This window comes from Gasterosteus aculeatus, chromosome 8 (assembly GCF_964276395.1).
Source record: "Gasterosteus aculeatus chromosome 8, fGasAcu3.hap1.1, whole genome shotgun sequence".
In the NCBI taxonomy this organism is placed as follows: Eukaryota; Metazoa; Chordata; class Actinopteri; order Perciformes; family Gasterosteidae; genus Gasterosteus; species Gasterosteus aculeatus.
This window is the reverse complement of record NC_135695.1, coordinates 23,328,436-23,339,485: the sequence shown is the minus strand read 5'-3', so window position 1 is coordinate 23,339,485 and position 11,050 is coordinate 23,328,436. Positions and strand designations below refer to the sequence as shown.

Here is an 11,050-nt window from a genome sequence, read left to right as displayed (position 1 = left end):
GTGACTACAACGTGACACCCTTTGGTTTGTATCCCACCGGATGCCATCTCGAGAGATAAACCTGTAGACAGTTAAGACTTTTAGGCCATCATAGGAGATAGGAGGAAAACATCATTGTTCAATTTTGACATCTTCCTCTCTAGTAACAGCAAAAGCCTTGGTAGTGACAGCGAATGGCATGTTTTCGACAACGTTTGTAAAGACAGTATAACAATACATTATCTAAAAAGTGTTCATGTTCATGTTATGATCTGTAACTAAGTCATGAAAAGTATGGAATTACTTATTTCATTTTACCATCCCAAACATGGCATCCCAGGAAGTCAAACTCAGCGGCCAATCACAAAATCCCCAGCGTCATATAGAAGGCGTGCTCTGTGAGAAGCGGCAGACATCCTTAGGTTTTATTCCACGGGGTGTCCCGGACAGGTTGAGTTCAATCATAACCGCATTTAGACCACTGTATGAAACGAGGTCAAATAACAACGTCTCTCTGAGAAAGAAATTAAGTAAACATTTGAAACGGCACTTTAAACAATCTTCCAAAGCGTATAACTAGAAGCATCGACTAAACGTGCAACGCCCTTAACCTAAACAAGCCTCTTCTCTCATTATCAGTAACTTTGCTTTGACCAATCAGTGACGATTATTGGTGCTAGTGACACACTCCCGCCAATTCTGATTTGGGAGCGCGAGGCAGGCAGCGGGGTGCAGGCAGTACGTGGAGGAGGCGGAAAGAAGATGCGTATTGTGTTACGTGAAATTAATTAAAATGCATGTTGTTTGAGTGGCAATCCACTCTATAGTTTGCTTTCGGTGTTCTACGCCTTCTGAACTGTGGTTTTAACGTAAAATATCGCCAACGTAAGAAGCTCCGACTTAGTGAGATGCTGGTGGCAGAGAACCCTCCGGTGGACCGACATTTGGCCGCTTCGACTCCCCGTAGAAGAGGTACCTCCATGCTAATTCTGTTCAATGCTTGCTGATGGTGCTAAACGTAACGTTATATTACTAAATGCTGGACTTGATACTGCACAAAAGCTTGACAACGTTAAAGCAACCAATATATTTAGGTTACGTTTTGCTGTAGTTAACGCCTGCAACCAGGTTTTCACTACCAGTTAACGTTAGCTAAAGTAGGTTTCATTTTTACGGGGAAAACTGGCTAATATGAGTTATTAGCACCGTATACGTTAGTATAGTTAGCACTAAACAGCCAGCTTTCGGCCCCTGGCACTGCTAATGGTGTCATGTTTTCCAACTCAAATTACTTAACGTTAACGTCAACTGAGACACAGTAACGTTATGCTTATTAGTTAAGTTGGGCCTTTAACTAGAAACGTTTTAGTGTCACAAGAATGACATAACGTTAAGTTCTTAACAACCCTGCTCTTCTACCATTGTTGGGTAGGGTTGGAGATTAGGGGCTGGGTGGTTACGGTGCATCGGGTGAGGGAGCTCTGGTTGTCCAGGGTGCGACGCATTACCTGGTTGAGTTAGCAGACAAGCTAACGTTAGTGCATTAGCATATGAGGGTTGACCTAGGGGGCATATTGTTAGGTTGTGAGGGGTACGGGACCAACGTTATGTGGTTTAGGGTTTACAGGCCAGGTGGTTAGCCTCGCCGAAAGTACACTGCGGTGTCTTATGTTAGCTTTTCTGCTAACCGAACAAAACCAGCTAAGTTGCGTCGCATTAGCATGTGCGTTGGTTAGGTTCGCACATCACACGTTCGCATGAGTGAAATCAAGGAGCAGCTCCGTTGTCTCTGCACGTTCAAATACGTATCTTTCTCATGGCCATAGACACGTTAACTAAAAGGGAACATTAATAGCTGTGCGAAGTTAACAGCATTGTTGTTGGACGTGAATCGGTTGCCTAACAGAAAGGCTGCGGACTCAACTGGGCCTTCAACAAGGACCCCAAAAAAAAACAGTGGCGGGAGACCGTCCAAACAGAACCATGATTATAACTCCTTCATGTTATGAACGTTACTTGACCTTTAATACAACAGTATATAAATAATACCAAGGTGGGTAAATACTTTGATTATAACAGCTGTGTAAATCTTGCATGTGCATTTTTAATACAACCTTTTAAAGAATAACACTAACGTAACTCATTATAAACCTTTAACATTATAAACTTTATATTTTTATATATTATATATTTTTTATATATTTATATGTGTCATTTAATACCACACCTTAAAGAATAATAATAAAACAACTCTTTCATTACTATACCGTACCCCCTTGACGAATACTACTAACATAATCATCATAAGTTGAAGATTTGATGCCTCAAAGCACATGTGGTTATTACTTTTTAATTTTATCAGAGTAACTTTAAATTGTCCCATTTTAGTTGTTAAATAAATGTGAAGCGGTTTTCAGTCGTCATTCTTGTCATCGTATTTCATTAGTTGATAGATTTGCTTTGACCTAGCCAACCACCGGGTCATTGATCACAGTATTAATACTATTTCAATGTGCAGTTTTGGTTTTGACTATTTTGTGATGCACGTTTTATTTCTGCTATCTTTTTTTTAGGAATGGATTGTAAATCGAGTAACAAGGCAAACAAGAAACTTATCCAAGGTAAACACAACATTGATTTATTACACGATTTAAAGTATTACCTGAGAATAAGACGTCATCAGATGGTTATATCCATCTACAATAATAGCCCAATTATATTTGTATTGTCATTGTCAATTAACACACTAATTCACTTTTATAAATTTGTATTTAACAATTTAATTAATTATTTGTTTCTCTTAAGCTACATTTTGCAACATAACAGCCATTAAAGTAACCGTTTCTTATGTTGATTGTTTCCTGCAGCTCGTCTCCCATTTAAGCGCATGAACCCTGAACCTAAAGACAACCTGCAACCTAAACGCGCTTGTGCACACGCCTGCCCCAAGGCAGGAGTCCCAGACGGAGATGATGAGTCTGCTGCTCTCCCTGTTCAAAGTGGACCACCTTTGGTTAACGGTCGTGGGCCCCTTGATGGCTTCCTGTGCCGTAGGCGATCCGCAGCCTCAGATGAGAATACGGTTATAGATTTGACCGAGGACAGCACCTCATCTCCCCTTAAGTGCCTTGCCCCTCTCGCTTCTGCTGCTTCTCCCTGCCTTGAAGACGAGCATCAGGGCAAAGACAAAACCACATCCTATGGAAAACCTTTTAGTGTGGATCACTTTCCTAAAACACACACTTTACACGGCACGGTAGACAGCGAAGATGAGGAGGAGGAGGAGGAGGAAGAAGAAGGTGATGATACTGGTAATCAGACCGCATTTAATTCTCAGCTTGACTCAACACATGATTCTGAAAGTGGGCCAGAGGAGCCAGACGTGTCAGGAAACCGGTCAATGCTGTCTGCTTCATCGGTCAGCTCCACATCTGAAGGCTCACCAGAGAAGTCTCAGACCGATGACCTCACTTCCACTAGTACACCCACAGTATGTACATCTTCCCTGTCCTCCTTTGGGTTTAATCACACTTTGGGCTGTGCACAATTAGCTGATACAGTCTCACATCAATATTCCTTTTGTAATGTACCTGCATATATCAAACACATCACAAAGTACATCATGTTGTATAAATAGATTGTGACCCAATGAGCAGTAATGGTTCAATGATCAGTTATTTTATTTGGGATTTTTACATGGCTTAATGATTCTCATGATAAATAATTTTATAAAGCACAATTCCTTGACCAGTTTCCACTCTAATTTTAAACCTCTTACATTTTTATGGATTTTAATTAGTCCTTTAAAATATAATGTAGATATTTGCTCACAATAATATTGTGTAACATCCATATGAAGGTTTAAGGTCCAGTACAATTTAAAAAAACAGTAAGTGAACAATGTAAAACATTCAAATTGTGTTGAACCGATTTCCGTTTTTAAGTTTTCTCTTTGCTCACAGCAGCCAAATACAACTTCCAAGACTTCATCTGATCCGAAGAACCCGAGAAGACGCTCGTCGAAGGTCAGACTTTATTAACGCAGCTTCAAACACAACCGGTTATGTGTCTTATTTGTCACTTAGGTTGTGGTTTTTCATTCAAACTGTTCTAATGCGACTAGTAGGGAAGAAGAACTCACTGGTATTTTGTAATTGTAGAGTGAACAAGAGGAGAAAGTTCGTCTGCAACAGGAGAAGGAACGGCAGAAGGAAGAAACTAAAGCTGCAAAGATGAAAATAAAGGAAGAGGCTCGCCGGCTAAAAGATGAACAAGAAAAGGAAAAACGAGAGAAAAAAGAGCGAGAGAAGCGAGAGAAAAAGGAGAAAGAAGAGAAGGAAAAGGCAGACAAGTTGAAAATGAAAGAGGAGTTGCGGAAATCAAAGTTAGAGTGAGTAATGCTAGTCAGCGTTGGGGAAAGGTTTCAACGTACACATTGCTTTCTGAATGCTAAATGTTTTGAAATTGTTTTAGGGCGAAGTTAGAAGAAAAACGGAAGAAAGAAGAAGAGAAACAAATGAAGGAAGAGGAGAAACGGTTGAAAGAAGAAAAGGATGTATGTTTGTAATTTATTCATATTTATATATTTGTCTCTACATATTTGTAATTGATTTACTGAATAATCTTTTTACAGCGCTTGAAAGCTGAGAAAGCAGAAATTACTCGTTTTCTTCAGAAACCCAAGATCCAACAGCCTCCAAAGGTGAGTAGACGTCCCACTTAATAATAACTATTACCCTCTTTTACTCGGCTCGGTAAACACTGTTGGGTTCATAACTTACGGTCACATTAGAACACTGTCGATCCCCTAAAAGCTAGCGAGCATTTAAGAGCTTAATAAACTATTGTTGGGTTATTGTTCTGACCCTTTAACTGAGATAGCCAATTGAATGAATAAAAATTGATAATAAAACGTGGCTGTCTCAGACGCTTGCAGCTGCGTGTGGGAAGTTTGCTCCATTTGAGATAAAAGAGCACATGGCTCTTGCTCCACTATGCCGGGTTCATTGTGAGGACTCCGCACTGGAGGAGCTGGACCGGTGCTTGTTGAACCCTGCTGATAACTTGAATGGACTGAAAGACTGGATCGGTCCAATACCCCGACGCTCAGGACCCACCAACCCGAGACCAAGAGACCCGCTCTGGTGAGCCATTGGGATTAACCTCAATCTGTCCCATTATGTTCTTCTGTGCAAAGCATTTTATAATAACCTGTAATTTGCCAATTCAGGGCATGTATGAAAAGGCACAACTGCTTTCAAAACGGATCATGAATTTGTGGCCTCCATATATTTGTTGGCTTCTTTGTTCGTTATTATTAAAAGCTGATAACTGCTGTGATTCCCCAGTTGAATGAACTGCTGAACACAATGCTTCATTAGTCTCAGCCAGAATAAAACGCTTTGGGGTGTGTAATTCTGCCCACGTTATAGATTGTAAAGAGCAAATGACTTTTACCAGTAGTTTGATGGTTAAACATGGTTTCCCTCTCTTCTCATCTTTTGTTCATAGTAAGTGTACAACAGCAGAAGGACCCAAAGCAGATGTTCCAGATCGTAAACGTTGTGGAGCCATGAAGCTGCTGCAGTTCCATGCAAACTACCGTCCAGCCTACTGGGGCACCTGGAGTAAGAAGAGTTCTCACATCTCCGCTCGCTGCCCCTTCAAACAGGACAAGGTACTGATTGGATAAAGGCCTTAAGCACTGTTGGGACGTCATGACTGTACTTGGCATGTCATGGGTTTTAGAATAGTAGTTTCAATGTAGCCGTCTGTGATTTTGTCACTTTTTGCCTTTAACCCTGAATGTTGTTTTTGTAACAGTGACATTAATTGTTTTGTTTGACTACAGAAACTGCTCGACTATGAGGTGGAGAGTGATGAAGAATGGGAGGAAGAAGAACCAGGAGAATCCCTGTCACATAGTGAAGGGGTGAGTTTTATTGTAGTGGGAATCGGTATGCACATTTATTTAATGTCTGTCTACATTCCAGTTTTGTAGTTTAACATGTAATCTGGCATCTAGAAATAGTTTGTAAATATAATTATACAGTTTGCGTCACTCTCATTGGCCAAATCAGCCCGGAGGACCTTGGATAACAGAGCAGTGGTGAACATTTTATAGAATTCATAAAAATGATTTACATTTTTAAATTTAAAGGGAAAATTGGCTCCACACAAAAAAGTTCTTCCAAAGAAACATTCTCTTCACTTGCAACAGAAATAAATTCAAAACACTTAAAAAGATACAAAAACGACTTAATTATTCATTTTTTTAAAAAGCTTTGAAGCAAAGTATACATAGGAGTAAAAGGAGTATAGGAGAAGTTTTGTGGTTGAAATGTACCTTTTACTCTTTAGTCAACCGTTGAACCTTTTGATAATTGTCAGGAAGACGAGGAGGAAGGAGGTGAAGATGATGACGATGATGATGGCTTCTTTGTTCCTCATGGATACCTCTCAGACGATGAAGGGGCTCCAGAAGAAGAGGCATGTTGTTTTTAAAGAAATCTCTTTGTCTCCTGAAGGCTTTTACACAATAAGGACGTTATCTTTGAAAGGTCATTTATGTGTACATAATGAAAACCCTCCATGGGGAAAAAAGGGAAGAAACCTCAGGGAGAACATCAGAGGAGGATCCGTCTCCTGGTGGACAGACTACAATGATGTCATGAGAACAGAATGAACAATGTAGAAGATGAACAATACATTCAATTCATACAACAGATGATTCAAATAAGTGCGAGTAGTAAGCAGGTGTACAGCAGGACCACTGCAGGGACCATCACATAGAACCACCATCACATAGAACCACCATCACATAGGACCACCACATCACATAGAACCACCATCACATAGAACCACCATCCACAGAAGCCTGTGGCACAAAGACTTTAGCAAAGGGTAATGTTGGTCTATGATGACAGTAATAGTAATGTGATCAAGATTTATAATAACTTGACTGAACTTTCAGTAATTTCAATGTTGACAGATTGCACTGCAAACCACATCCACTATGAATGGTGAAACTGTTTTAATTGAATGTGTTTATTTGCCCCACGTACCTTGTGTTTAAAGGCCTTTTAATCTTTAAAATCCTTGTTAATATCCTGGTTTGGACTTCATTGTTGAAGTTTTAGCTTGCTCTGCATCACTATCAACACGTGTGACTTCCCAGGAGGGCGGTGACTTGGAGAAGCAGAAACTACGACAAAAAGTGAAAGCAAGGGAGTGGGACGAGCTGATGTGCAACAAGAAGAGGATGAAGGTGCTGGAGCCAGTCGTGAGGGGCTGCGTCTGGGAGGAAGAAGGTCCTGCTTTGCAGCTCTTCCAGCTTTATGCTTTGTGTCTGGTCCATCCTTTACCCAAAGTAGAAACCAGCCCGAGTCCAGAGGCGTCCACACAGAAGCGTCAGAGGGATGCGCAACGTAAGTGAGAGAGAGAGCGAGGGCAGCAATTATTTACTATAAAGCTTGCAGTTATAGTTTGGGTTAAAAAGTACACCTGAAAACACAATCCAATCTTTCTGTGCATAAAATATGCTCCAGTAGAAGTTTGGATAAGTTTGTTTTCCAACAAATTGAAACCGTTGATTAATCAGCTGTTTCCTCTCTCAGTACTCACTCAGCTGCTTCCTCTTCTGCACGGCAACCTGAACAGCAGCAAAGTGATCATCACTGAGTTTCAGGAGTTCTGTCGTCAGCAGAGCTCCTCCTCCTCGCCCCCTGAACTGTTGAGTCCTCAGAGCCAAGCAGAGAACATCCCCACCAGGTGAAACCTCTGATCCTCAAAGTTCTGTAATGGGCTTAAAGTAAAAGCTAACAATAATACAAATATCTTCATCCACAAAGTAGGATTTATTCTCTACATCCTACATTGTCATCATATGTTCAAGGTTGCCACAAGCTGCTGTCTAATGTCTGTCTACCACCTTTTACTCAATGTTCTGTTTGTAGATTTTCGTCTTTGTTGTGAATGCTGGAATAATGTTGCTGTGTTTTTATGTCCATTTAAAATAACTTCCCTTCCCTCTTTGGTTAGAATACAAGTGAAGCGTCTCATCAAGAGCAATGCTGTTTATGAGAAGCGCTCCACCTACCGGCGCTGCTGCTGGTACGTACACGCTGCGGTTCTGACCCGCTGTGACCAGGAGGCCCTTCCTGTTCCCTGCCAATGGACCTACCTCACCACCGGAGCTCGAGAAGAGTCCCGGGAAGAACCGCAGGCTGCCACGGGCTCCCAGGCGAGCTCACCCACCACCCCTCAGACGTCCTTGTCCTCCAACAAGAGGAAGAGCTCGGGCAGCATGTCCATAACAAAGTTCATGAAGAAATGCTCCGACCCAGAGCAGGTACTGTGTGTCCTCGATCTCATCCTCTGGTGTCCAGACTTGTTCAGTCCCCCTTTGAGGACATAGGGACGTTGTTTTATTTACTCTTTTCTGGCTGAAGGCACGTGTTGTTCTGCACTTCCTGCCTTGCAGCATTCAGAGAGGAGACCATATGTCTCCGTCCAGACTGTCTCCGATGATCCTAGCGTGTCAATTGCTATTAAGCAAATTAGGCAGTGACGTCATTTAGTGGCCCCCCCCACGGGGTTGCAACCCCCAATTTGGGAACTGCTGATCTAATCAATAGATCTAATGGAAGAGTTCCTTGTGTCCTCCACCTAATCAATCGGCTCTCCCTCACAGACGGAAACAATGGAGGTAGACGGATTCCAAGCAGACACCGAGGAAGACGACGAGGAAGACTGTGTGATCATCGCCACTCACAGCGGTGAGTTACACCCCATAGTGTCCCCCTAACCCTCCCTATCATAGTACCAGTTACGCCCCATAGTGTCCCCCTAACCCTCCCTATCATAGTACCAGTTACGCCCCATAGTGTCCCCCTAACCCTCCCTATCATAGTACCAGTTACGCCCCATAGTGTCCCCCTAATCCTCCCTATAATAGTACCAGTTACGCCCCATAGTGTCCCCCTAATCCTCCCTATCATAGTACCAGTTACACGCCATAGTGTCCCCCTAACCCTCCCTATCATAGTACCAGTTACACCCCATAGTGTCCCCCTAACCCTCCCTATCATAGTACCAGTTACACCCCATAGTGTCCCCCTAACCCTCCCTATCATAGTACCAGTTACACCCCATAGTGTCCCCCTAACCCTCCCTATCATAGTACCAGTTACACCCCATAGTGTCCCCCTAACCCTCCCTATCATAGTACCAGTTACGCCCCATAGTGTCCCCCTAACCCTCCCTATCATAGTACCAGTTACGCCCCATAGTGTCCCCCTAACCCTCCCTATCATAGTACCAGTTACGCCCCATAGTGTCCCCCTAACCCTCCCTATCATAGTACCAGTTACACCCCATAGTGTCCCCCTAACCCTCCCTATCATAGTACCAGTTACACCCCATAGTGTCCCCCTAACCCTCCCTATCATAGTACCAGTTACGCCCCATAGTGTCCCCCTAACCCTCCCTATCATAGTACCAGTTACACCCCATAGTGTCCCCCTAACCCTCCCTATCATAGTACCAGTTACACCCCATAGTGTCCCCCTAACCCTCCCTATCATAGTACCAGTTACACCCCATAGTGTCCCCCTAACCCTCCCTATCATAGTACCAGTTACACCCCATAGTGTCCCCCTAACCCTCCCTATCATAGTACCAGTTACACCCCATAGTGTCCCCCTAACCCTCCCTATCATAGTACCAGTTACACCCCATAGTGTCCCCCTAACCCTCCCTATCATAGTACCAGTTACACCCCATAGTGTCCCCCTAACCCTCCCTATCATAGTACCAGTTACACCCCATAGCAGCTGTGTTTTTAAGTCCTCATCATTTGGTTGAGCTGGTAAAGTTAAAAGTGAAAAGCTTTGGGTCATAAATGAACTCGACACGACGGCGTCCTGTGGAGCCAAAGGCAGATGAGTGGTCATCACCGGGTTAGCATCCGCTTCCTTAAGACACTTAAACCTCAACATTTACAAGGTGGTCATTTACTATTACATGAAATACTTTACCAAGTACAAGTTTTTAATGGAACACAAACTTGTTTTAACCGCAGACTTCATTTCGGTCATCTGATGAAAAACCTGTTGACTTTGAGTGATGTTGCTAAAAGTGTTGAGGGTGAGAAGCTTTTGATCTCAATAAATGATCGTCTCCAGACTCCACCACAAAGACCTCCACCGGCGACGGAGCGGGACCGATGGAGGTCTCCTCCTCTGACATGGCGACACTTCCTGCTTCGGGAATCTCAACGGCCTGAGGGCTCGTCGGATCAGCTGATTCCTCGGAGTGTTCTGACTTTGTCCTTGACAGAATCTTCAAGCAGCATCACCTCACAGCAGGTGACTTCTGCTCTGCATCCAGTTCTTCTTTGGTTTCCTTGTCTAAATGATTTGCAGTCATGTGGCTTGTGACATGTAGTTAAATCAGGAAGGTGTGATATAATAATTAAGGGACGTTTGGTTTTAAGTTTAAGGGTCTGATTTCTGTGCTGAGAAACCTCGTTAGCGTCTCTGGAATCAGCTTTGGCTCTTTGAGTTGATCAAAGGGAGAAAGAACGGAGTTCTCCAAATATTCATTAGAAGCATTCAAGAGAACCGCTTCAACAGTTCAGAACAACATTATTTACAGTCCTTGAACTGTTGATCTATGACAGAATTGGGCATCTATTCTAAATGTGTCTTTGTATGTATATAGTACAAGCAGAATAAGTCGGGTAGTGAGGCTGAAAGTTCTTCTGTACATTTACAAAAAGTGAATTTATTCTGCTGTTTCTGACTGCGGACTCACTGACTAGATTTTAGATCTCTGCTTGAAAAGTTAGCTCCAGTCACATTGTTTCATAAATATGTATTTTTTTCAAGAATACTTGAACAGGATAAATTCATTAAACATGAATAAAAGTACTGCACTTTTATATATTCCAATCATTTCTCTTCCGTGCCTTTTAGTAGCGTTATGATAAAGCTTCCTAATGTAATAACATTAAGCTTTTACTGTGGCCCATCTTCTGTTAAGGTTAACTAGTTCAATGGTTCCTGTAGAA

The 11,050-nt window shown here is 42.5% G+C and overlaps 1 protein-coding gene across 4 annotated transcripts; it reads left to right on the top strand.

The window, feature by feature from the left end:
* The first annotated feature begins 48 nt into the window (after window positions 1-48).
* On the top strand, window positions 49-10,921 carry chaf1a (chromatin assembly factor 1, subunit A (p150)). Of its 4 annotated transcripts, none has more exons than XM_040184708.2 (16): window positions 49-951; window positions 2,553-2,600; window positions 2,847-3,469; window positions 3,942-4,004; window positions 4,140-4,369; window positions 4,453-4,534; window positions 4,613-4,681; window positions 4,906-5,123; window positions 5,491-5,656; window positions 5,831-5,911; window positions 6,370-6,468; window positions 7,157-7,406; window positions 7,596-7,749; window positions 8,020-8,329; window positions 8,672-8,756; window positions 10,164-10,921. In XM_040184708.2, exons 1-16 carry the CDS (start codon window positions 888-890, stop codon window positions 10,262-10,264), a joined length of 2,643 nt encoding a protein of 880 aa, XP_040040642.2. In that variant the 5' UTR covers window positions 49-887; the 3' UTR covers window positions 10,265-10,921. The 4 variants fall into 4 exon arrangements, with proteins under 4 accessions (XP_040040642.2, XP_077963962.1, XP_040040643.2 ...); XM_078107836.1 differs by having other exon boundaries at window positions 675-951; window positions 3,945-4,004; XM_040184709.2 differs by having other exon boundaries at window positions 943-2,032.
* The last annotated feature ends 129 nt before the right edge of the window (window positions 10,922-11,050 follow it).

Coding starts and splice junctions, on each gene's coding strand:
- chaf1a (XM_040184708.2), top strand. CDS start 888: ATGCTGGTGGCAGAGAACCCTCCGGTGGACCGACATTTGGCCGCTTCG. Junction 7,750..8,019: donor GCAGAGAACATCCCCACCAG/GTGAAACCTCTG, acceptor CTCTTTGGTTAG/AATACAAGTGAAGCGTCTCA. Junction 8,757..10,163: donor GATCATCGCCACTCACAGCG/GTGAGTTACACC, acceptor GATCGTCTCCAG/ACTCCACCACAAAGACCTCC.